General features: G+C 49.1%; 1 protein-coding gene across 1 annotated transcript in view; it reads right to left on the bottom strand.

Moving 5' to 3' along the window:
- Positions 1-26,716, bottom strand: part of CUL4A (cullin 4A) — a 46,052-nt gene extending 19,336 nt beyond the window's left edge. Inside the window, exons 1-9 of the mRNA XM_002930498.4 lie at positions 26,230-26,716; positions 16,702-16,805; positions 11,092-11,161; positions 9,845-9,918; positions 7,081-7,243; positions 6,585-6,674; positions 5,338-5,420; positions 1,727-1,794; positions 418-536 (exon numbers count right to left, since the gene is read on the bottom strand). Coding sequence (XP_002930544.3) covers positions 418-536; positions 1,727-1,794; positions 5,338-5,420; positions 6,585-6,674; positions 7,081-7,243; positions 9,845-9,918; positions 11,092-11,161; positions 16,702-16,805; positions 26,230-26,439 — 981 coding nt within the window. The 5' untranslated portion in view covers positions 26,440-26,716. The remainder of the gene's footprint in view (positions 1-417; positions 537-1,726; positions 1,795-5,337; positions 5,421-6,584; positions 6,675-7,080; positions 7,244-9,844; positions 9,919-11,091; positions 11,162-16,701; positions 16,806-26,229) is intronic.
- Positions 26,717-27,049: the final 333 nt, after the last annotated feature.

The following is a 27,049-nucleotide window of genomic DNA, read 5'->3' as shown; positions in this document are numbered from 1 at the left end:
GATACCCTGCACCCACCTTCTCCAGGCTGCCTCAGTTTCACCTGTTCCCCCCCAACCCCGTGTGTACACTGTTCTCTGGACTCATCCCAGGGGCAGCCTTCTGCACCCATTGCCATGGTCAGTCGCTGAGCACTCCAGCACAAGAGCCCTCCTGCCGCCTTCTCATAATCACACACGCCAACGTGCCAAGAAATGTCCAAGTATCGTGAAAGCAGCAGTCCTGGACGGCTAGGAAATGAAGCAGCATACACACCAAAGAGACCCAACAAAACGTGTAGTAATTCTCACAAGCAAAGGCAAGGGATGTTTAAAAAGCGGATTCACAAAAAATGGCGACTCTGTGAGACAGTGGTTGGAACTGAGCCTGGCAGATGCCCACCCGGGCACGGCGTCACCCACCCAGACGGCCCCGCACACCTTGATGTAGTCGCTCCAGTGTTGCAGCAGGACCTGCTGGCCGCCCTTCACGCGGCTGAACAGTTGGTACATCTGAGTGAGGTCGGGCACTCTGTTCTCATCCAGCAGGTGCTCCAGCCCTGAGACCACACGGCACACGTAAGCACATCACAGTAGCAAGTCAACGGAACGTGGTGTGCACCGTGAAAAAGCTAGTACGTAACACTTACAAATGTAGGAACTACTGCTTATTTCTATGGGGCAAGTTGGTGTCCAGAGTCGGAGACAGACCCTGCCAAGCAGGGTCACTCTCTGAGCACACAGGCAGGTGTGTTCCTTAATTCTTCGGGTCACGGAAGCCCTGGTCTCACCAGCACAACGGCCCGACCAGTGCTCCCCAATAGGCCCCAGCGCCTCACAGCCCCACATTACCTCTGATCGAGTTCATAGCTCAGAGAGCAGGTTGGTCACAGGGGGGTTACCAAGTCTCAACTTTCAGCCGATTAGTTTTCTTAAAATTTCTAATTTATGTTTATAATTCTGGGCCTTCCCATGATTAAGCTTTAAGGTCTCCGATATCTCGAACTACAGCCTGTAGCTCCAACACAACTTTTAAATGTTAACATTAAATACTCGACAATTATAAAAGGAAACACCAAGTACAAACGTGTTATAAAAGGCGGGACTGTGCTCACTCTAACTTCCAGGGAAGGAAACACACTTTGAAAGGCAGAAATTAACAAGGAGAGCAGACTGAAGGAATTTCCTTCGCAGCCATACAAGCAGCAGTGCACAGTGGCTGCTAGAGTCACTCCTCCCCAGGGAGCACCACGAGCCATGTGTTACATACGCTCCCTTCCAGGAGACTCAGGATGGAAGAGTGCACTCTGGCTTAAGTCCCCAGCCACTGGTCACCCAGCTGGCTTTCATCTGTGTGGAGGGGGTGGGGAGGAAGCCCCGCGACAATCTAAGGGCCTGTCCAAGCAGCCTACACCCGAGGCGCTCTGCGTGAGCCACTGCCCGTGAGCACAGACGCAGTGAAGGAGGACGGGCGCCGCGCAAGGACCCAGCCGCAATCTGTCTGTGCTTGGGAGGGTCTCTCGGCGGCTTCGGCCAAGAGAGCGTTCCATGGGATTTCTACCAGAGGCCGTTCCCTATTTCTCTGAACTCCTTTTCCCCGAGGGCTAACATGTTCATTATTCTTAATGATTTTTAGTGATTGCCGTGTTATAATAAAAAAAGTCCTTCAGGTTGTTATGAACAATGTCTCGCTTGCTTTCTTAATATATGAAGGACTGTCATTTGGCCTAACTGACTTAGGAAAACCTACCTTTGTGCAGAATTGCTGTTAAATGTTCTCCTAACAGCTGCTTCTCCACACAAGCAATCAGGGGTTTCCTACATGAGGCAAAAGACAACGTGTCAGATGCTGTAAAAGGAGAGACTCTGGTTAGCTGTAAAGCAGCAGAGTTTCCAGTCTATGGGCCTCATGTGGAGTCAGAGACCAGCGGACTCCCTAACAGCCATTTCCCTCCGACCAAGAACAATCTCCCTGCTGTCTGAGCAGCCTCTGAAATCTTTCTAAAAATTATCTACTGAATAACAAAAAGAGACCAGGGGTCCTGGGAAAAGGAGACACCAGCACACACACAGACAAGCTCCCCGCACCCCCAGCTTGGCTGGCAGTTTCTGAAAGGAGACTTTGCCCTTTGAGTGCAAGGCACTTTAGCTCTCCTGTCTTCCACTGCGTGGCCTGCTCCGCTCCAGGCCCCATCGCCCTCAACTTGGACAGGCCTGTCCCGTCACATGACCATTTGTCAAAAATCCTACTTATCAAAGCTCCTACGTGAGGCTCATGCTGCAGGAGTGTCACACAGAACAGAATGTTTGAGAATCTGGAACTTCCATAAATGTGGCTGCCACACGCACAGGAACACGCAAAACTACTCTTCCTGGGTGTATCATCCACAGTTCCTTTAGTTTTAGTTGTTTTTCACAGATCAGAACACGTGCTTTTGTCCCAGGGTTATTAACTTTGGGCATCTTCCCGAGGCTCTGCTTCATGAAGAACTTTCCAACAGAGTATTTTAAACCCCACAGTGACTCCAGACAGAGGCGCGGCAGATGTTCTTTCTCCAACCCCCCAGCCCCCCACTCTGCAAGAGGTCAGAGGTCAGAGACCGGGCCTACTGAGTAGCAGAGTGAGGGGCGAGGGGCCGGCCAGCACCTTCCCAGTCTGCCTCCAAGAGGGGGAGAAGAGCCATGGGATTTGGGGGTGGAGGTCAAAGGTCCGAGGCGGACAGCAGGGAGGGCCAGCAGTGCACCTGCTCTTGCCGTAAACACCGTCACCAACACATAATCAGCTGGCAACGGGTGGTTTCTACCCTAGACTGATGACAGATGCCGCCGTGAATACCTGCATACAAGTTTTGGGCGAACGTATGTTTTTGTCTACATATTTAGTAGTAGAATTAACGTCGGAAAACCCCGTAACTCCGTGGAACACTCCAGGAGCTACCACACCGTCTTCCCCAGCAGCTGCCCAGTTCACACTGCTGTCGGCGGGGCACGACTGTTCCAATTCCTCCACGTCCTCGTCGAGGCTTCATACTGTGCCTTTTCTCATCTAAAGCCGTTCTGGTGGGCGTGAACTGGAACTACGCCGTGCTTTTGCCTTGTGTCTCCCTGATGACAGGCTACGCTGAGCAGCTTCTCCTGTGTGCGTAGAATCCCTAGACTGGTTCTGCAGGGTGAGAAACCCCATCCTGGTTTCCACCCCAACCGTCCATGCAATGCCTACCCCAGCCTGGGTGCTGTGACAGCTCCCGAGCCGAAGGCAGCCCCTACAGAGTCCTCGTGCGCAGGGGTACAGTCCTGGGGAACTCACAGCCTTAGCACCCAGGTGCCCAAAGACTGATCTCGTAATCCATGGTGACAACTCACGGATTTTGCGGTGCGAGAATCCTGCCAACCAATAGGACAGCGGGTCCTTCCCACACCGAGGGGCAAGAGTCCTGGGGACACACAGAAGCTGTCCCTGGGGTGGGGCCTGCCAAGTGACCGTGCTGTGTGTCACAAGGTGCAGCAGGAAGCGATGCCCTGCTGCTCTCAAGCACACTGTCCATATGGACTGCCATCTGTCCACTGTGCTCGCACTGAGGGCAGGTGGGGCTGGAAGGCGCACTCTGAGACCAGCCCTAAGGCTGCTGTGGCTTATTTATCCTCAGTCTCCCTCTTCTTTCCTTTTTTTTTAAATAAAGATTTTTATTCGTTTATTTGACAGAGAGAGAGAGCAAGAGAGGGAACACAAGCAAGGGGAGTGGGAGAGGGAGAAGCAGGCTTCCCGCCCAGAAGGGAGCCCGACGCGGGGCTGATCCCAGGCTTGATCCCAGGACGCTGGGATCATGACCTGAGCCAAAGGCGGAGGCTTAAATGGCTGAACCACCCAGCCGCCCCTCCCTCTTCTTTCCTTAACAACGACTTTTTATTTTGTGATAGTTGAATCCCCAGCATGGCAGAAGCCACCTCAGTCAGTGCTCCTTCTACCCACCCATGCCTGAGCCTGGAGGTGAACCACATAGAGCTCCTTTGCTTAAATAATTTACATATACTCTTTGAAGCAATGTATTTTTTGAAATTGGGAGGGAGGGGTTTAAAATAGAGCCTACATACACAAATACATGAGCATGTAAAAAAAGGAAAGGACCACCGTGCCCAGTGTCTGTGGGTCATAAAGGAGCACGTCCGAGCGGCCCCAGTGCCCTGGCCCCTCCACCCTGAGCCCATGCCGGCAGCCCCGCTCTTCTGTAGGACTCAGCACACACAGAGCCCCAGTCAGTACAGTAACCCAGCCCGGCCTGTTCTTCAACTCGGGCTACGTGGGGAATGTCGCTAACAGGAAACTGTAGCAGATACTCAACACTTTTATCCATCCCTGACTCGACCCACTGGGGCAATCTGACACCATCCGTCACATTCTCTCCCACCCCTGTATTCACTGCTGCCGGTCTCCAGCCCGTGCTCCTCACGCTCCCCAGCTAAAGGTCTGCGTCCCCGCGGCACTTCAAATAAGGCTGTCCTGGCTTCAGCACGACTGTCACTCTCCGCACATCTTGCGCTCCCCACATGGCCCTCAAATGTCTAAAGGCATCCTTCCTCTCATGGCCGTCTATTTCTTGTATTCTCAAAGTGCCAAAACTCTGCCCCTTTCTTTCATCCGCCTGCTCCTGGCAAGTAACAAGTTCCACACGTTTTTAACCTTCAGTGTCTTTCCTTTTTTTCTTTTCCTTTCTTCTTTTTCTTTTCATTAAGATTTTATTTATTTGGGGGAGAGAACGAGTGGGGAGAGGGGCAGAGGGAGAAGCAGACCCCCCACAGAGTGGGGAACCCAATGCAGGGCTCAATCCCAGGACCCTGAGATCATGACCTGAGCTGAAGGCAGACGCGTCACTGACTGAGCCCCCCAGGCGTCCCTCAGTCTTTTCTATCCAGTTTCTGTTCTTACCTCTCCTCACTTGAATAAAGATTATGTGCACAGTGAGAAACAGACATTCACACAATTTTTCCCTTTTTACTTTTCCCTAGCTACTTTTCAACCTCAAGTTTAGAGAGAAAAAAATTAGATGAAAAGCGAAAATAATGTGACTTAGGAGCATAAATAAAAATTATAGCTATCTTCGATGTCTAACAAAGTTTATAACCCAAATTTTCCAATATTCGATGATACCCCATTGATGTAAATAGAATCACTACCTCGAAATTCGAAGATGAAAAGCACCTCAGCGTGAGGTGTAACTTGTTCTAACTCACAAGTGCTGAATGATCACACGTGACATAACCAAAATGTGCTAACAACAAAAATACTCGCAGACAGTACTGAATGCCAGCCAGAAGGGCCACTGTGGTCACACTGCAAGAACCAAGTAAATGAATAGTACTCACTGTGTGCTGTGGTCTAAATACGTGATTACTCGGTCTCCTTCTTCCTCTAAACGCTTACTTACATGGTTAAGATATTCTGGAACCTTCCAAATACAACATTTAAACAAGTCAGTAACAAAGATTCTTTTTTCTCTTTTTTAAGTAACAAAGATTCTTAGTGCTACCCAAGAAACTGAAACGTTGCTGTCCTTATAAAAATTAAAGAAGAATATATATATTCAAGCCAAATATTAACCCAGATGAGTAAGGGGGAATAAAAGCGGTCAAGTGGGAAGCGTACTGGGGGAAAGGTGGGATGTGTAGACATTTTCCTTAAACTTGATTCTGGGCAGTAAAGTGGGCGTCTAGAATGAGACGGGGCAGCACGTCAGTGCCCTGCTCACAGTGGGGCTCAGGGACAATGCCACGGGTCCCTCCCATCACCGAGGCCCTATGGGCAGGGGAGCAGCAGCACCTGGGGCAGAGGGTGCAGGCCTAACGCACCCCCTGGCCCACGGAGAGCAGGGTCAGCAAAAGCTAATCAAAAGACTGCGTGTTCATTCAAGGACGCCAAAGAGCCCTGTTGCAGAAGATCTCAAAATGCACTTCATGTTTCCAGGGGCAAAGGGCATTCCTGCTGTCACCACACGGCACAGGAAAGGCCCTATGACGTGGGTCATTGGCGTTCTGAGCCAGTGGTGGAGCAGGGCTGGGCATGGGGCGTGAAACTCCCTCTCCAAAGCCAGGATGAAGAAGCAACAGTTGGTCTGTCCTGTGCAGTGACAAGTGACATCTGGGGGAGGGTCCAGAGGGCTGCCTTCAGCCCCTGCTCTCATACTTTTGAAAAACTGGTTACCAAGATTTTGGGTTCATATCACTATTTCATGGTTTTTATGTGGTTTTCTGGTAATTTTTTCAATGTCTCATACAAAGGGAAGATGTGGGGTGTGTCTGACTTATCTTTACTATTTCAGATTTACCTTTATTCTCTTGCTTCAACTTGAGTTACTTTACACATTTCAGAAGCTACTTTACTGGCTTTTTTACTTGGGGCGGGGGGATGGAAATAAACTTTTTAAGTCAAAAGAAAGAAATGAAACCTTTACTGTAATAAGAATGAAGCTCATTACTGAGAATTTTAGCTAGATTGTGGCTTTCAGAAGATTTCTAATGAAATGTTTACATGGAATGACAAATTTTTAGAAATTACACTTAGATGCACATCTATGAAAAAAAAAAGACGATTCAGAAGTACTTCCTTGTCTCACCTCTCTTTCTTGCATTAATCTCTGGCCTTCTGCAGCATATAAACAATTGGTTTCTTCCAAAAATTTCAGTTCAAATGAATCTTTATATACCTAAAAAATGAACAAAGTTATCAACCAATTACAGTAAAGAAACCTACCTTAGGAAGTGCTGATACACCTGAGACGTCCAGGGAGCCCAGGTGCGGTGACCTGTCCCAACACACTCCCTCCAGAGGCTGCAGCAGGGCAGCAGGGCTGGCCTGGGGCTCAGGGACCCTGGCAGCCCGGGGCCACCTGATGCATTCTCCTCTGTGCGCGCCGCAGGCCCTCATCCTTTCCCTGGAGCGCTGGGTCTGTGTCTTAAGGGCTCTCTCCTTTGTGGGTTGTGGTGTGGGACTAGCCTGAGTCACTCCCCTCGCACATACTCAACGAACACTTTAATGATTTTGTCTTTTGCCCTGCAATCTTCCATCCTTCCACCTGTTTCAGTGTAAGCAGTTAGGCAGGGAGGCATTACCTGAAGGTCAGACAGCATACTCAGCAGACTTCTCAATAAACTGCGATCCACTGCTTCGCCGTTTCTCTCTCGTTCAATTAATAGCAGAATTCCATCAATACTTTTACTCTGAACCATTTTATCACTAATGATATGGTTTCTAAAAAGTTCCAATCCCATATCCCTGTACAAACAGTAAAAACAAAACTATATTTTAGTTTCACTTCTTAGAAGTTCTAGGTAAAGTTCACCCCAAAACCGTTGATCTGCTAACTCTCTAAATCCACGTGTCAAGTATGCTTCTGTTGTGTTTTCCATTTTGGGCCAGTCTAGTATGCCTTGTATTTTCTTTCTTATCAAGGCTGTTTCCTGGGGTGCGTCAGGCTTGTCACTGAAAAGTACATTGATCTTGCAAACACCATGGCTCACGTCCTTCATCCTGGGGCAGGATTTAGGAATCTCCACCCACCCAGCCTCTCTGTCCTTCCCTTTTCCATCTCTGGTCCCTCTCCAGAGCATGTCATCCAACTCTTCCCCCCCGGAACTGGGTCCTCTCCTCTATCCGGTCCTTTCCATTGGTGAATAAAACATGAAATGTGACTTTAAAAGTCCATCATCCTCTTTCAGCTTGTTGCCTGGGGAACTCCAGAGGAAATCCAGCTGTTGTCGGTCATTGTGCACAGAAACCCTGGGATAACAGGTTTTGTGCTCTGTTCAAACACCTCCACGGGTCCCTTATGTGCCAAGCACTAAGTAGGCAGACAAAACTCTGCTCCTGGGCCCGGCCAGGTCTGCTCACTGGCAGCTGAGGCAAGCACCTGTGCGGGGGGCACGGGTTCTGGGGAGCCCCATCTGTGTGAACTCTCTCCTACAACACATACCACAGGAGGCCTTTCCTGTTCCCTGTTGGAGCCGCAGGCCTGGGTGTTCTGAGCACGTCCAAGCTGCAGCAGTCGAGTGCAGGGGTCAGCCATGCAGGCTCAGCCGGCCACCTGCGTCTGAATCCGGGTCCCACCCCTTCCTCGCAGTGCCTCTGGGTCCCTGCCTGTTCTTCCTTAACTGTAAATGCAGTAACACATAGGGTCTTCTGCCTGTAAAGCCTTTCCACCCCGGGCTAGGCAGGTGGCCCGTGTGGGGCGTATGAAGCATTCACTGTCCACTCTGCTCCACTTGCTCTGCTGCTGTGAGACGCTGCTTTCTCGAACCTCAATCCCACCGCTCCCCGCCGTCAGCGATCAGGACGTCCCGTGGGCCTCACGTCCCTGCGTCCCTCACACACAGCTCACCTGGGGCAGCTCCTGTTTCCATACAGGCTTCCTTTTCTCTACCCCCACCTCTTCCTGCCGCATCTACCTCAGCACTCCTGCTCATTCTGCAAAGCTCAGGCGCAGGATGAGGCTCGTCCTCCCGCTGCCTCCTGTCTGGGGTGTTTCTCGCGCACCTGCACCTCGAGTCTGGTCCTACCAGGCGTAGCTTTCCTGCCTGCTGCCGTGGTCTGAGGCCAGTATCGCCAACGCTCTAAGTGGTGTTTCTAGTTTCCATGACATGGTTATTTATAAACTATGTTTATGAACTAACAGTTCAGACTAGGCAGCCCAACAACCTGGGAACAGCAAATTATGGGAACTCTCTGCCTCAGTTTCTCCATCTGTAAAACGGAGGAAACGGTTATCCCTCCAGAGCAGTACCACAGACTCGGCAAGCAAGCTGGCAGGGGCCAGACCTCTTAGAACAGAGCCTGGCATAGACTAGCGGCCATGCCATTCGTGTCATCCTCAGTACAGTGTCCTCATCATTGCTTTCAACAAAGGCTACCCGCTGCATGGAGCCAGCAGGCTGCACATGCATGTGGGTGTCTAGGACAATGTGTACGGGAGCAGAGGCCAGACAGGGAAGAGGAGCAAGGGGGACAGTGGCACTGAGGAAGGGGAGATTTTCAAGGAGCGTCCAGACCTGCACAGAGATCAGGTAATAGAAAATAAAGATATAAAGATAAAAAGTATCCATGGGATCTGGTAACCAGGGGTCACCGACACCTTAGAAGACCAGGTCCAGCCTCAGGTCAGAGGGAACGGATAATAAAGAAACTGCAAAAGCAAGCCACTTTTTAAAGAACTTGGGTTTAAAGGGAATGGGAGAGGAGCCCAGGAAGAGCCCGTGGACGAGATGAGGGACAACTCCGATCAGGTCAGGCAGGATTTTGTAGAGGCGGCAGTGGGCGCCTAGGGGACGGGCAGTGTGGTGAAGGGCATCAGCACAGGGCGGGCAAATGGCTGACAGAGGGGGGAGCTCCTAATTCACACTGTCCCTGAAAGATGCCGCACGATGGACGGGCAGATTGAAAGGAGGTCTCCTGTGCGTGTGGTTTGTCAGTGGGATGGGGAGACGTGGAGGGGGCTTCAGGACCCTGGGTCTTGACCTCCCTAGCCTCGGTCTTCCTCAGAGCTTCCCCATAGCACTGGCTGGACCAGATGCTGGACAGTCACAGAGTGCCCCGGCCTCTCCCTCCCAGCAGAGGTGAGCGGCGTGTTGTTGGCTCTGGACAGCCCTGATACACAGAGCCCAGTGACGGAAACGGGTCTCCCCACAGAGCTGCCACACTGGCCTGCCACCTACACCGGGACACTCAACGCAAGCTGGGGCTCCCCCGGTCCGGCCCGCCCCAGCGCTGTCTCCAGGACTAAAGTCCGCCTGGATCTGGACGTATGCACTCGCGGTTCTGGCTGACATAAAGGTCCAGACAAATGGCAGCAGCAGACACAGCTCTACGGACTCGGACACTCACCAGATAGAAGGAAGCATGGAATTCTGAAGGACATAAGTGCGATCCAAAAACAGGAAAATACTTCTGATCATGATCTGGCAATTAGAAAAGCATTTACTTACGTAACTTACTAACTCAGTGTCCAAGATTAAACCTTCTGAACCCCAACTATGGTAGTTGTCTCAAACCTAACAATAATTGTTTCTTGATGATGTGCCCCACCAAGACCCTCATGATCGATGTTTCCCCCCAAATTTAATTGTTCCTTCGAGTCTGATTTTCACCTTTTATCCAGAAAATCTGACTATACGGATTTTAAACTATTTAACCTAAAGAATACCTTTGAAATCTGATCATCTCTCGATGGATATGGTAAATATCATGGGCCTAGAGAGACACTTTAAGGTTTTTAAACAATTAGTCCTTATTACGTTGGCACAAGGCTGTTGGCCACGCATTTGACTCCTTTGCAAGCAGAGCATGGAGGGCACAGGATCATCAGCCACCCTGTGATTCTCCTACCATAGAAGCTACCAGACTTGTGAACAAAGCCTTCCCAACAGACGTTCACCTATTCTGACCGTCTACCAGGTGCCTGGGCTGGAAAAGAGGCTCACTCATTGTCCCGTACACCTTATTTAAGAAACAAAAGAATTCAACCCACTTAGCAAAGCCTGTGATACCATGTTTTCACTTACCTTCAGGCCACACGAAAAATTCATATGCATAAAATCAAATTAGAATCAACACATGTACAAAGTCTAGTTACAGTAAAAACCTGGAAGTCGGGCTTGACTGTCAGGCACAAACTGGGATTAAGGAAAACTTTAGAGCCCATTCAGGAATCAGCTCAGGTACCACAAGATGTCAGGATGTTTTGAAGATCAAATTAGCAGCCAGCCCCAATCCAGAAAGCAGCATTCACACCCTGCTTTTTTCTGCTCTGTTGTTCAACTACGTTGAGCTGGACGGCGGCATTTGACCCTAAATTGAACTTCCCTATCTCAGCCCACAGTCTGGCCCACCGTCCTTAGGTGGGTAAGGGAAGGTGGATGAGATTTGATTAAAAAGAAAAAAGGACAGCTGGATTAAAAGGGGCACATCCTCCCTGCTACCCCATCTCCCTTCTGTGTGGCTACATCGGAGGGTGAGCAAGACCAAGAGGGAGTGTGCAGGGGAGACCAGACACCAGAGCAGCCGCGATGAAGGTTCCGGGACAGCACACCATAACTAAGACCAGGCTGAACAGAAAGAGTCGGTATGCTTACCATTTGTCTGCAATGATCTTGCCAGCACGTGTTAATCTTCTTTAAAAATAAAACACTATCTAGTGAGTCTGTGCAGACCTGCTAAGGAAAACTTGACAAATGCTGGCCAATTTAATTACTGCAGTTTTAACCCCTTCACTGCCACTCTTGACACAGAACACTGCCCATCGTTCAGTTGTCATAGGACAGAGATGTGGGTTTCCTTCACCACTGCATCTCACCCTGCATTCGTGATAAATGCGGCTGCACTCTCCTGCCTTTCCCGCGTCCCTTGAGGAGCCCTGCCGGCTGAACTAAGGCCCAGGCCACAGGCTTCACGGGTCTGGACGGCTGGACCTAGGGTACTCTCCCACAGAGGGCAGAGGGGCAGATCCTGAGCCACGCTATCCCCGTGGTGAGGAAGCAGGCCGACTGTTCATAGCACCCGGGGACCGGCAGCTGCAGGGAAGTGGCTGACGTCTAACTTTAACTTACAGCCTCAGCGCGAACCGACGTGGAATCCCATTCATGCACCAAATTAGGAACACTCTCAGCTTGATAATTAGAATATGCTTCTTAAGAAAGGCTCAAAATACTGTTTATAGGAAAAAAACCCCATTATGTGCTCCTGGAGCAAACCACAGCCAAATGCATGGAGCACGGCCTTCACAGGTACGTGCAGTCATGGTCCTCAGTGTCTCCCCGATGCCTCATGGCTTACAAAGCACTCTTCACACGTGTGCTCATTCAGTCTCCCCAGCTGCACGATGCAGACGGTGCTCCGTCTGTGCAGAACAAAGCAGCTGCTCAGGTGGACAGACCCGCATCTCCTAGGCTTCCGTCCCTTCAGTCCCAGCTCTAGGACACTGACCAGCAACGAGCTTCCCTTGGCCTCCATTTCCTCAGAACTGGTGTGAGGTTAGAAAATCCACAGCACATAGAAGAGAAAAAGCCCACGGCCAGCATGTGATGAATCAGACAGGCATCAGAGTCTTCAGTTGGCAGGGAGGTGTGCGGAGGGCGGGACCCGCAAGGCCTTTGGGGAGGGGACAGAAGGTCAAGAGAGCCATGAGGGATTGACGGGCACGCCTGCATCTGTCACACTAGTGAGGTGAGCTGACTACAACCACAGTGGTACTGGCCAAACATCCTCTTTTCTCTTGAGGCTTTGCTAATAAATTAAAAATAGTTAAGTCCTAGCAAAGACCTACTAGTTCACTGGTTAACACAGCATTCTCGAAGTAGTTTACAACTGCTCAAATTCATAATGGCCTATGACATTAGAACCTTACACAAACTGAGAAACAAAGAATGGGTAACCACCACATTTAGACAGGTACCACTGCTGCAGGGACCCAGCAGCTCTGGTACCCAGTGCTGCACACAAGCCACTCGCCATGTGGCTGACACCCTGGCCAGTCTCCGTGGTCTGTCTGTACCAGCCAGGGGTCAAGCTGTCAGTGAGGCCACCCATGGTGAGACGCACACCAGCCGATCTGGCCGCACAGGATGGCCCAGGTGCTGTAACGAAGAGAGCAGCACCCTGCCCAGTACGGGGTTTCCTTGGGAGGGAAAGGCCCCACGTGCAGAGCTCACTAATGTGAGATGCTTCTCCTTGAACAGCTGGGTCAAGTCAGTAAGTTCTGGCCACTTCCCATGAAACCGCACGGAGTGGTCAACTGGGCCATACAGGGTGGCACGCACTGAGCCAAAGCCCTCCACGTATCAAAATCTAGAGCCTCACTTGAGCGCCGCTGGCAGACACGGCACGCAGCTGCGCTGACAGCTGGTCCAAGGGCTTGCCCTTCACAGGTTCCCAACACCGTCCCCTCCTGTCTGGAGAAAGGCCAGACCGAGGTGAGGGTTTAAGCAGTCTCCTGAGGGGAGTCAGACAAGTCTTCAGACAGCAAACAAGTACCCAGTGGCGACATGCTAATACACCAGAAAAAAACGACATCTACCCGTGACAGCGAAGATTAACAGAGAAGAAACCAGAAAGGCAGTGCTTACTCCAGAACAGAAAAGCGATAGGTTCTATTTGTGCTACGTTCCCTACAGTGGTTTGTCCCGCTCCAGGTGCAGACTGCGTGGCAGCTGAGCTCTCCTGGAGCAGACAGAGCAGGACGACGGCCCTGCTCCACAGCTCGGCAGCAGCTCCTCGTCCCTCATCTACATCAGGTCCCTTTGTCAGGATGGCAGAGAACAAACATTCTCTCCAACAGTTACCAAAGTTTACAGTTTAGGCTACTCAATTCTTGCCTTCCTCTCACCCTCATCAGTCCACGTAGCCCACGGAGGCAGGAAGCCCTCGCGTCCGCCTCTGAACCCCAGCACGAACCTGGGGCCGCGCACCAGCTCTGCACCGCCGGGCCTTCTGGCTGACAGAGGGTGCCGTGAGACCGGCAAGGGCTCTGCACGGTGACGACCCGCTGCAAGCCTGAGCACAGAGGCTCTTCATAAGGAAGCCCCACGCCTGCTGTCATCTGTGGGGCAGGAAGACACAGGAGATTGTGAAACTGCCAGGCACCTCCACGAGCAAAAGCTGCTGTCTCCTCATGCATCTTTCTGTTCTGTGAACTGCGCTGTTTCTACGTGGGATTCCAGCACGGACGCCCCACGTAAGGTAGCCAGGGGGAGGAAGTAAATTCTGTGTGCAGTTACGTGCAGGCTTAGACTCTGAGGAGTCTGGTCTGCCATTTAGGAAGAGGCACTGTGAACTGAGCCCGGGTGCAGAGCATGTCCTTCTTGCCGTATCATCTGACGCCTGGCTCAGCACACGCGGCTCCTGGCTGACGTGCGCGTGTGCAGGGACAGCCTTGGTTTGGGGGAAAGGCCTATCATCAATAGCGGGTAACTTATTTTGAAAGGAGCAGGTAAGTGTAGAATTCATCAGACATGTGAACAAGTACCCCGAGAAATCACAGTAGGGGACTCAATGCCACCTGCCACCAGGAGCCTCCTGGTCTCCGAGGACTCCTCCTGCTGGCCTCCACAGCAGCATGCGGTCGACGCAGAGGAGGGACCATCCTTGAATCTTAGAGAGCAGCCCCACATGAAATACAGGAACACCTCAGAGACAAGAGAAATCCGAGTACGCTTACCCTGGCATATCCCTGCCCTGAGTGTCGGGGCATCTGTAGCAGGTCTGACGCTCGCCCCTCATCACCCACCCCTCCCGCAGGGCACAGCACCTCCTCTCCACGGACTGGCTGCCCTGTCCTCACCACGTTGTTTCCGAAATGCGTACTCTATGCTCCCGCCAACCCTCCGGCCCCCAGGGTTTCAGCTCTGTCCTCCTGTATGTTGCCAGGGCCTGGAACCAGTGGACACTGGCCTCCCTTGTCACCAGTTTCATCCTGCCCAAGTCACTGCCAGACACGATCGAACAGCGCTGGACTCTTGCCTCCCGCACCCGTGAGGGCTCTCAGACTCGCGCAGACTGAAGTCCCACCCCTGAGGAGCGCACACAAAGCTCCAAGCCAAGCTGCAACTCCGAATTACAGCCTCAAGCTCCGGCAGTGCTCCCAGGTTCCAGTCATGCCAAACTGCTCTGGGTTTTCACAAGCACCCGATGGCTCGCTCCCCCTCTGGCCGGCTACACACAACCCAGCCTCTCCGGTGCAACTCTGGCGCGACTTTGGCGTCACCTCCTCTGGAAAGCTCTGACAGCTAGCTGCTTCCTGCACTGCCGGTCCTGCCCCCGATTCTAACCATTAAGCATCCTGGAACTCAAGATGCCTCCCACGAACAAAGGCACATAATATGACAGAATGTCTTTTTATCTTTTTTCTTTACTGAAATACATGGTAATTCTTATAACCATGATTTGTCAGGGCATCGAGGACATGTGACAAGCCCCCTGCCTCCGTCATAGCGCTGTGACTGCCTGGAGGGCAGAGAGCAGGTGCAGCGATCATCCTGTACCATCTGGTGGTGGTCTAGACAGGAAGCACTTGTTGAATGAGTGAATTCATCAACACATTCATGTAAATTACAAGGCAGGATTAGCTGGCAGGACGATAATTTTATCAAGTAATCAAGAAGGAGTCTTGGAGTAAACTGGGCCAGAAACCAGATTAGGAAAAATCACACCAGTTCACCCTCACGTGTGCCTGTCTAGGAAGGAGAACTTGGGGATCTGCTGGTGGCCTGGAGGAAGCCTGCGTTCTGGCTGCTCTTCAGGTGCCAGCATCCTGACCGTGGGTTCTTGGACATGTCCCCCAGCCTCCAGGACTCCTGAGCTATGGCACTGGAGGCAGGAAGGGTGCCTCTCTGGGCCCTCAGAGGATACACTGAGACGTGGTGCATGCTGGCCATCTTCCAAAGGTCCAACAGTATGGTCACCATTGTCCTAAAGGACAGAGCTGTGCCAGAAATACTGCAGACCTATAGTTACAGACGCCGAGACAACAGAACCAGAATGGACTCCGCTCACCCACTTCTGGGGAGACCCCTTGTTCTGGGCCACAGTGGCTTCACAGCCATGGCTAATCCAGACCCTTGACACCAGGTGGCACAGCCTTTGTTGCTGCCCTCAGGGGTTTCGACAAGCTCTGAAAGCTTCCGTTTCTCAAGGTGAGGGTATAGGACAGAAAAGATTCCCTCAGCCAGAAAAAAAGTCAGAAATGAACAGGCTCCAACTACCTAATTCCACAAATGAAGAGAGAGACCCAGAAAAGTGCAGTCACAGCAGGTGCCTGCAACATGAAACCCACCCATGAGGTGTATGGAAGGCTACAATAATGGGACGGCTGCAGAGGTGGGCTGAGGCCAGACTGTAAAGGACTATGGACAGGATCTAAGGAGCTCCATTTCCCTGACAGACACCGGCCCTCAAGGAAGTGCTGGCCAAACTCTAAGATGCTCCCGTCCCCGCGTCCTAGCCTGTAACTCCCTCTCTCCACCTTGGGAGGGCTTTGAACATGAGGGTTACATCATACAAGACTGTCTCAGCAGACCAGAGAGGGGCATTCTCCTGTTGGTTCAGATGAAGCAAATAACCATGTTGCCTAAGGAGAGGCCTTACGGCGAGAAGCGAGGGTGGCCTCCAGGGGCTGAGAGCAACCTCAGTGCTGCAACGGAGGGAGAGGAGCTCTGCCACCACCACAGCAAGCCTGGAATGCGGCTTCAGGAGAGACCCCGAGGGCTGGCCCCATGTTTTCAGCCAGCCAGACCCTTGAGCAGAGAATCCACTGAGCCGAGCTGTGACTCCCTACACATGCAGCTGAGCTTACAAGCAGGTGCTGGCTTACGTCGCCAAGTCAGTGGGAATTTGTTACACATCACAGAAAACAAATACAGAGTGGTTTTTTTTTTTCAAGATAGAAAGATGGCAGAATAAAATTAAGACACTTTCCAGAACTTTTCCTAAATACTGCAACTGGACCCAATAAATGGACACTCTATTGCTTTAATCAGATGAGTAAATTAAACGGTAAAAATTCCACTTAAAAAAAATCTCTTATGTTAGATCACGTGAAATAAATATTAGGTTTTGTTCTATAAATAAATGGGCATTTTGAAAGCTGTTGTTTTAATATTAAGGATATTCATTAGTTCTTTGTCCCATTAATGTTCAATCTCAAAGGATTTAAATAATGAACAGAAATTCATGAGCCAAAAAAAGGATATTCTCTGAACTGAAGGATCTGTGCTTGGACATGGTCTTCACAGACCTGGCGCAGCTGTCTGTAGAGTGTTGGGGAAACTTTGTGAGAACACAGATTTTCAACAGCCTAAAAACAAAAGAAACAAGGGATTATTCACCATGAGTAACAAATTAGGTCTTTAAAAAGCCCTGTGTGTAGAGACAGCTAAAATCACAACCATCACAGACAGGCACCCCACCCCCACTTCATACTTACTCACCTACCAATTACACAGTTAGGGTCAAGTGCAAGGTGATTATTGTCTGAACCCGGGGTCCAGTCGGGTTTGGTAGGAATGGTAACAGTGGATGTGGAACACGGGTCTGACAGCCCACGACAGCCACGTGGCGTGGCTGCACCATGTCTCAGCACCCACCTGTCAACCTGGCCGCACACCACCGCCAGCCGGGGACTTCAGAACAAATGTGGACGCTTCCATGCATTTATGTGAGCTGGAGGACGCAAGGAAGCTGTGTGATTACAACGTGCAACCAGGGCACGCAATCACGGCCTCCGACCCTCGGTGACAGCAGGGCACGTTCTGCCCATGATGAGCCAAGGAAAAACTGTGAATGCCCAGGTGACACAGGCTATGCTGTGCTGTTTCCTAGTTATCTTTCTTCAGGGTACATGTGCAATTTACTTCAGTTTGTCTTTAATTAATGAAGAAACGAATTTTTTAGGCAGAAACATCTTTCTTACTGTATTTTTACGCACATCAAAAAAATATTTGTACGTTCTCACCAGTTCTAATAAAATTTTTCAAATTTCTTGTACAATGCTAGCATCTCATCCAATCCAAATGAAATACTAAAAACAAATGTAGTTTTTTCTACTGACTAGTCTTGAACCATTTAAAAAATTACTGGGGATACACCGCCTAGAAACACTTTAGAATCTGAATTTAACACAAATACTATATTCCCAAGGAAATAAAGATAAGAAGTTTTTATAAAGCTATTTATCGTAGTAATACTTAAAATATTAGTAGTCCCCAAACTTAATGTTACAAGAATTACTACATATTAACCCGAGTTAAATAAATACAGTAATCGCTGTGTATAAAACACACGTTTACAAAAGCTGAAAGAGAACCGGAAAGGATGACATGAAAAGTACTTGTTTTTAGCAGAGTTATTACCAGTGTACCACCACCACAACAGGAAAGGCCCCATTTTGTCTTGCTATAGAAAGAAAGGCTCATCTACATTCTGTGCTGAAATCCCAGGATTTCTTTCTCAAACTCTGTAATTCCTTTATTTTGCAGTCCTGTCTTTATAATTCAAAGATCTACCCTTTTCCTTCTTAAAAAACCCAAGATAACCTGATGACAAATGCTTTTGCTTCAGTAAGTTAATCATTAGGGGATCCCACAAACATAATTATCATGAAACGTTTTTAATGTAATACATGAAGAAAACGTATTTTCTTCGGTAAAAATCAAGATAAGCTTAGTATATCCTTCATAGAACATCATCTCACTGAAGGAATCACTAGGAACGCTCTAATTCCTGAAGCAGGAGTCAATGTCCTCAAAACAATCTTTCCCAGTTGTGACATGCTGTCACTGTTGATTTTAGAACACTTGTTTCTCATCCTATTTGGACGTACTTACTGTTTACCCGAAGCACCCAGATTTATTTTTTATTTAAAACTGAGAATTTGGGGGCCTCTTAAAACCACCAGGCAAACCCAGAGAGCCAGGTTTGCTGTGGGTGCTGTCCATTCTCTGAGTCTTTGCTGAGTCACTGCTGGTGTCTTCATATTACAGGCACCACATAGAGGGTGGCCCTCCCCTCTCGGGGCCCTGGCCAACTTCTCCGTCCATTACAGGAGCACTGCCACATAGAAGACCCCACCCCAAAGTAAGTTTGGGAGATTGAGTCCTATTTTAGGATTCAGAAATGCCTTCCCTGGCACATGAAGCACTGAATCTGACCTGTACCGGGCAGGTGCCTTTCATGTTCTCCCTGCTTGCCACTCCTATTTTCAAGAGTCCTAACAGAGAAGAGGAATTTAACTAATCCAATGATTAGAGGTGGGCAAACAGCACCTGTGTCAGGATAAAGGTGTTTTCCTTGCTCCCTCTTAGCCTGGCAGAAACTGCTTGTCTGAACGCCCACAACTCGGCTCTCTAATCTAAGTCCGCCAGGCCTCCACACCCAAGCCCTCCAGGCTCTTGTCTGTGTTAGGACCGTGGAGCATGGCAGCAAATGCCGTTTATTTGCAGGGTCAAAACCTCATCCCTGAGTGCACTTGTCCCTTGGGGGTGGGATACCCAAGAAGGTGTTAAAGTGAGCTGTGAGGGTATGAAGAAAGCATAGCATCCATAAAATGAGGGTATGCCGTTCTGAAAGATGGTCTGTTTCAAGTAAAGACCTTGGGAGCCAAAGCTGAGATTAGAGAGAAAAAGGAGTAAAAGGTGCCATAGCGTGAGAAAACATAAAGGAGAAAAGCGGGCTGGCACTAAGAACTATTTATGTAGATGAAGTGAAAATGAGAACTACCCCCCAGCTCTGGGGAAAATCACCCCCTGGGCCAACCCCTATAAAGAAAGGCGCACTGGCCAGTGCCCACGGCAGAGCCCACTTCACAGCAGCACTGGCACAGCGCTCTTCTGACAAACACACGCGCACATGCACGGCTCAGGGTGGAAGGTGGCAGTGACGGCCCCGCATTACACAATAACCAGTCCTGAAGATGGACCCTACTCAATGGCAGGCCCACTGAAAGGTGATGAGCTCACCATTCTGGAAGGCAGCACTGATGGGGTTCTATGCCACCAGATTCCTACCCATAAGAAATGAGTGAAGAACATATAAATTCAATCAGAAATGTGATCCGAGTGAGGGGATAAAATAGGAGAGGGAAGTCACATGGAACGAGAGCTTCCAGGAAAACCAGTGCCAGTGTGGCTGTATTTACCAGCCCTGACTGCACAGCACACAGCAGACACCTTGTCCCAGACATCAGACATAAACTACCTCCAGAAACAACGGATCCTGCTTAGTGCTGAGACCGCTGATTTATGAAATCCTTTCTTTCTTTAAAATTTATTTATTTGACACAGAGAGAGAGAGCACGCACAAGCAGGGGGAGCAGCAGAGGCAGAGGGAGAAGCAGACTCCCCGCTGAGCACGGAGCCCGATGCGGGACTCGAGCCCAGGACCCTGGGATCATGACCTGAGCCGAAGGCAGATGCTTAAGCGACTAAGCCGCCCAGGTGCCCCCTAAGAAATCCTTTCTGTGAAGCCAAGTAGATTTGAGTTTGCAGATTCTCCTGTTTTTGAATAACTTATGTACTGAGTTCATTGTTGATTAATCTGTTACTTTCTCAAATTGGTCCATCAAACTACGTGTTTATAAGTGTTTACCACCTAGACCTTTTCACTTTGTCTCATCCATTTGAGCCATCCTATTAATGCATTTGCTACCTAAGTCCACATTTTCCACTAAATTGTCACCAGGCAGGAGGAGTTCAGAGACATTAGTCTGACTCAAGACAGCACGGCCGTCCTCAGAACAGCAACTACCCCATGAGATGGCTTTGTTTTTGGGCATCAAAACGGCCTGAAATCGAAATCAGCCCTTCTCAAAAATGCAGTCTTCAGTTTTCTGTTGTTTCATTATGCTGACAAACAGGACTAAAACGTATAGACAGGAGACACACAAGATAAACTTTCTTCCGCAGGCAGTGATTATAGGTCTAAACTCAGTCTTAAAAAACAGACTGAAAAAATCTACGCATTCAAAATATTCTCCTCCCAGCACTGTAGGAGGGAAGTGACTGCGGACAGTGCATGTGTGTTTGTGAAGACTGTCCCATCACCACACTTTGTTTTTTTTTGTTTTTTTTTTAAAGATTTTATTTATTTACTTGACAGAGATAGAGACAGCCAGCGAGAGAGGGAACAGAAGCAGGGGGAGTGGGAGAGGAAGAAGCAGGCTCACAGCACAGGAGCCTGATGTGGGGCTCGATCGCATAACGCCGGGACCATGCCCTGAGCCGAAGGCAGATGCTTAACCGCTGTGCCACCCAGGCGCCCCCCATCACCACACTTTGAACCTCCCTCTTCACTAAACAGAGTGACAGAGAAACAACAGGCGGACTACAGCAGATACACTGGGGTTCCAGGTAGGCCTCCTATGGGGTCTATCTGGGTATCGGACGCCTTGATGGGGAGATAAGAGACCCCACTTTGGGAATACTAATCAACATCAAGCCATCCTGAAAACTTCCTCAAAAAACCCCAAAATAATGTTCACACTTTGGTAAGAATTGTTACTTTCACATAAGATTCTTCGGCAAAGTATATACCACAGCACCTCAGCAAAAACGGACTTTATTTCAAAACAACAGGTCAAATACACCACCTACTTTATCACAGATCAGGATAAAGCAAGCGGTCAATAACTACACAATGATGTCACTTACTATTTCTGTCCCATTTGCTTCCAAAAGATCTGAGCAGCTTATTCCATAGCCCTGTACTTGAACTCGCCGGGAACATCTCTGTGAGTGGCCAGGAGCCTGCCTGCACCCAGATCCCTTCATAAATCAATCAGCTGATCCCCAGCAGGCCCTCCTGAGGTGCCCCCTGGAATGTGTGATCCCGTTTTGCGGGTAAGCACCTGTAGCCCTCAGGGTCTCAGACACGCACATGGACACCCAGGGCATTTACAATAATAACCATGGTGACCATCACGAGACAACCTGCTGGGAAAGAGGTATGGCAAAGTCACTCTACCAGGAAAAATGATGGGGAATTGATATCTGATAGTCAAATCTCCAGGGAAAGAGGAATTTACCTGCAAGGTATAATACTTTTTTTTTTAAGATTTTATTTATTTATTTGACAGAGATAGAAACAGCCAGCGAGAGAGGGAACACAAGCAGGGGGAGTGGGAGAGGAAGAAGCAGGCTCATAGCGGAGGAGCCTGATGTGGGGCTCGATCCCACAACACCGGGATCACACCCTGAGCCGAAGGCAGACGCTTAACCGCTGTGCCACCCAGGCGCCCCAAGGTATAATACTTTATTAAACTAAAAACCTATGAGAGTTTAGACATTTGATAGGACTCCTGCTTCTGGTCAAGATGAAATAAGGAGATTAGGCTAGCCCTTCTGCCTGAATTTGTCAAACACAACACAAAATATATGAGGGGTGCCTGGGTGGCTCAGTGAAGCATCCAACTCTTGATTTCAGCTCAGGTCATGACCACAGGGTTGTGGGCCTCAGCCCAGTGTTGGGCTCCGTGCTGGGCGTGGAGTCTGCTTTGCTTAAGATTCTCTCTCTCCCTCTCCCTTTGCCCCTCTCCCCCACCCCCCCTGCTCTTTCCCTCTCTTTCAAAAAACCAAAACAAACAAAAACGAAACGACAGTTTTCAAAGCACTGCACAGTGGCCTATGAAAGACAGTGATCTCTGGGAGTTGGGAAACAAGCCCCAACACTCCGACTTCCTACATCCCTGTTTCCAGGCTGTGGGGTAGGCGCAGTGAGCTGAGGCTTGGTCTCCAAGATGAAGGCCCAGAGGGAAGAGATGCAGCCAGAGAGGAGCTTGAAGATAAGTAAGGAGACCTCAAGGGTCCCCCTCGAGGATTCAGTGGAGCACTGACCAGGACCTATATATGAGGAAACTGTCAAGCCCAGGGAAAGAACCAACCAAAAAGTTTAGAGACAACAGTGTCTGGTGCCCAGAAAGGACCTGGAATAGCACCTTCCCACAAGCCAGAGTGGAAAACCACAAGATACTCATTCAGGAAGGTTTTGCCCCAGTCGTGGGGCAATTAGCCTTGGACAAAATACCGCTCTAGTCCTGCCTAGCAAACCTTGAAAGCAAGACTCTAAAAGATCAAACTGTTTCCAAATAATTTAATAGGTCTGCAGTGAAGCTCAAAATATTTATAGAAATACAAAAATATCTATCACACTAATCAAATAAATTCACAATGTCTGACAATCAAAGATTGTCTGACATGCAAAGAAGAAAAACACAACCCTTAGTGGGGAGAAAAGGCAGTCAAAGCGGCCTGGAACTGACACTCAAACAGCTATTCTAAGTCTATTCCCCGTGTTCAGAAGTTACGTAGCGACAAGAAAGATACAGAAATGATTCAAATTGAGCAACTGGAGAGAAAACCAATGCACAAGACAAAAATTTCACCAAATGGCAGTCCTGGCAGATTAGATGTTGCAGAAGATTAGTGACCCTGAAGACATGAGTGACCTGAATAGTTCTATAGCCACTAAAGAAACGTGCAGTTTAAGAGCTCCCCACTAAGGGAGCCAATGTTAACGATTCACTGGGAATTCCCTCAAACATTTAAGGAAAAAATAATACCAATTCTATACAAACTCTCACAGAAAATGAAAAGGAGGGAATATCTGTACCTCTGAAACCAAATGCAAATACAGCACAAGAAAACAACACAGCACCATCTTCTGTGATCACAGGTGCAAAATCTAATGAAATACTAGCAAAACGAATTCAACTGGGGCGCCTGGGTGGCGCAGTCGTTAAGTATCTGCCTTCGGCTCAGGGCGTGATCCCAGCGTTCTGGGATCGAGCCCCACATCAGGCTCTTCCTTTATGAGTCTGCTTCTTCCTCTCTCACTCCCCCTGCTTGTGTTCCCTCTCTCACTGGCTGTCTCTATCTCTGTCAAAGAAATAAATAAAATCTTAAAAAACAAAACAAAACAAAAAAACCAAATTCAACAATATAAAAAAAAATACACCACTACCAAGTCAGATTCATCTGAGGTCTGCAGGATGGTCTTACCATCTGAAAAGTCAATCAATGCAATAAACTGAAGAACAAAAGAGTCGTATGATCATCTCAACAGTCATAGAAGAATTCATCAAAATCCAACAGGTACTTCTGGCAATTTTTCAGCAAACGAGGAAAGGAAAGGAGACTCCTCCATCTGACAATGGGTATTTTTGGAAAAACCACACCTAACATCATTTTCATCAGTAATGAAAGACTGAAGGCCTTTCCCACAAGGAGCAGGAGCCCAACAAGGGAATTGACTTTTACCACCTCTATTCACCATCGTTCTGGAGATTCTGAACAGTGCACGGAGGTAAGAGAAGGAATTAAAAGGCATGCAGAAGTGAAACCAGCTCTTTCACAGGCGACATGACTGTCTGTAGAAAATCTGATGGACTCCACGAAAAGCCACTTGAAGTGAGGTTAGCAAGAGAGCAGCATGCTAGAGCGATACATATATAACCCTACTTCCATATACTAGCATGAACCAGAAACTAAAACTTACACTACTACTTATAACACTGCCAAAAATATCAAACACTCATGGGTAAGTTTCACAGAAGATGTGCAAGACTTACACTCCAGAACCAGAAATAACTAGAAATCAAGGAAGACGAAACAGAGCTGTGCCTTGTGTTCAGTTGGTAGGCGTGGTCCCATCAAGACATCAACATTCCTTACACTGATCAAGAATCTGACACAATCCTAATCAAAATCATAGTAAACTTTTTTGTGGAAATTGGCAAACAGATTCTAAAATTCATATGGAAATATAGAGAACCACTACATATGGATTCAAGCGGCTAATATTAAAAAAAAATCTGGTAATACCAATTGTTACAAGAATATAGAAAAACTGGAGCGCTCACCCACTGCTGGTACAGATACAAAATGACAGAGCCATTTTGAAAAACAGAAAATGTCCTAAAAAGTTAAATATACACTTATGACTCCGAGACTCTCCTAGAAATTTACCCAGGAGGAATGGAACACTTGTCCACAAGAAACTTACATGTTAACGTTCATTACAGCTTTATTCATAACCACCCCCAACTGGAAACCCAAATGTCCGCTACCCTGGTGAAAGGTGGCACCCGCTCTCCCCAGCAACAAACAAACAAATCACTGCCACACAGGAGGCATGACACTCTCCAGCACGACCCTGTGTGAAGGCAGGCAGGTATGAACAACTGCCGAATATGGGTTCCACTGACGAGACTCTAGCACTGGCAGAATAGACCAACAGGAAGGATATCAGTGACCTGCAAGGCCTGGGCCAGGGGAGGAGAACAGACTTCTTAAAGTGATGTAAATATTCTGTATTTTATTGTGGTGGTGGTGATTTCTACCTCAATACAAAATTTACTGAAGTACCAACGTCGGAGCCGCACTAGGCACCGAGGGGCAGGGAAGCGGGTGCAAAGTGCAGGGAGACCCGTTACAGCACCACGAGCTCCAGGAGCTGCCCGGTCCTGGCTCAATAACTCGGCCGCGTTTACCGCCGCGGAGGGAGGGGACCCCCATCTCTCTTAAAGTTATATGTAAATTATACCTTAAAAAGTTGATCAAAAAACGTAATAAACTCACACAAACTTAATCCAAAGAAGGGATGTATGTCCATCAAACACAGTCAACAGTGGTCTTCCTTGGGTGGTGGGAGTATACGTGGTTTTAATTTTCCTTTGTACTTTTTTCTAACTTCCACAATTTTTATAACATAAACACTTTTATGCAAGCACAAAGAATTTTTTTTTTTAAAACACTTTTTTTTTTTTTAAGATTTTTTAAATTTATTTATTTGACAGAGATAGAGACAGCCAGCGAGAGAGGGAACACAAGCAGGGAGAGTGGGAGAGGAAGAAGCAGGCTCATAGCGGAGGAGCCTGATGTGGGGCTCGATCCCATAATGCCGGGATCACGCCCTGAGCCGAAGGCAGACGCTTAACCGCTGTGCCACCCAGGCGCCCCTGGCACAAAGAATTTTTAACTCAAGTCTCTTCATAGAAATTGTGGTATCATATTATTACCTAAAATATAGGTGACAGACTAGTTACTGAACGTTATTCTCGAAAAATAAGTTATCAGGAAAACCAGTCTGCTGATAAATGGAATACGCATAGTACTATTTACTTGACCATTTATGTTAGAAATGGAGCATCTTTAAATTAAATATAACAAAATCTGTTTGCGTGTCTTAACTGCAACAATCACAAAACAAAACGAAGAGAGAAAACCTATGTTAACAAGTAAAACCGTGCTGTCGCATATAATGCAATGGAATTATAATAGTAATTTGCTGCATTTTTTGGGAAGTGATGAGAGTCACGTGGCTCTTAGAAACATACCTTTCTCCTGTAATGAGATAACTTTAAATACCTTTCTGGGTAGCTTGAATCCAAAAATAAAAATCCCACAACCACCAGAAAACAAACACACTCGATGACTTGGGGGACAGGCTGTCCTAGGACTCCTATGGCTCTCGTTGGAGGCAATTACTCCTATTTCTAGGATTTCCCTCATCATCGACTGTGAAACAAAAGCGAGGACCGCACAATCCATGTCTGTATCACCCGCCACTGGACTCGGATAACTGTGTTACCCACACGTTATATCCATGCACCCGAGTGAGTGAGACAAGAGACCAGCCCCATCAAGTCTCGCCGTCCTCACAAGATGCCGCATTCCTGTCCCAATGAGGACCCTAACAACGTCTACCTTTCTCCCAAGGCGGAGCCTCACCTGGTAGAGCTCTTCCAGGTTGTATCGGATGGAGGTGCTGCTCTGTATGGCTTTCACGGCCTCGTGGAGCTTCTGCCAGGTGTCCTGAGTGTAGTTGTCAGGCAGTTTAGGTCTGTCTGTGAATCCAGAGAGCATCAGTGAGGACGAGCATCCGCACGAAATCAGACCTATTCTAGGAAACACTCCACGAAAAGCACTTAAGAGGCACATAGGGAAGGAAGACAGAAATGAGGTTTTCCCGGTCGAAGTACTGTGTTTATCCACGTTTCGGGTGACAGACTCCGAGCCGCACCATCTCTGTTTCGCCCCATACACTTCGGACCGAGAGCAGGGAGACCGATGTACCAAAATCTACTTTTCACCGAACAAGTCGGCTTCACCAACGTCGGAGCCGCACTAGGCACCGAGGGGCAGGGAAGCGGGTGCAAAGTGCAGGGAGACCCGTTACAGCACCACGAGCTCCGGGAGCTGCCCCGTCCCGGCTCAATAGCTCGNGGGAGCTGCCCCGTCCCGGCTCAATAGCTCGGCCGCGTTTACCGCCGCGGAGGGAGGGGATCCCCGTCTCTCCCCGGGACCCTGCTCCCCGAGACAGGGACTTCCGGCGGCCTGGGACCGCCACTACCAGGACCCCGCTCCCCGCTGCTCCCCGAGACCAGCACTTCCGGCGGCGGGGACGCCCCCCCCTCCCCGGGACCCCCGCTCCCCGCGGCCGACACTTCCGGCGGCCGGGGACCCCGTTCTCGGAGACCGGCACTTCCGGCGGCGGGGACCCCTGCTCCCCGCCGCTCCCCCGAACGGGCACTTCCGGCGGCCGGGGACG

The sequence above is a fragment of the Ailuropoda melanoleuca genome, chromosome 7 (genome assembly GCF_002007445.2).
Source record: "Ailuropoda melanoleuca isolate Jingjing chromosome 7, ASM200744v2, whole genome shotgun sequence".
Taxonomy (NCBI): Eukaryota; Metazoa; Chordata; class Mammalia; order Carnivora; family Ursidae; genus Ailuropoda; species Ailuropoda melanoleuca.
The sequence above is the reverse complement of the archived record's forward strand: the minus strand, read 5'-3'. Positions and strand labels throughout refer to the sequence as shown.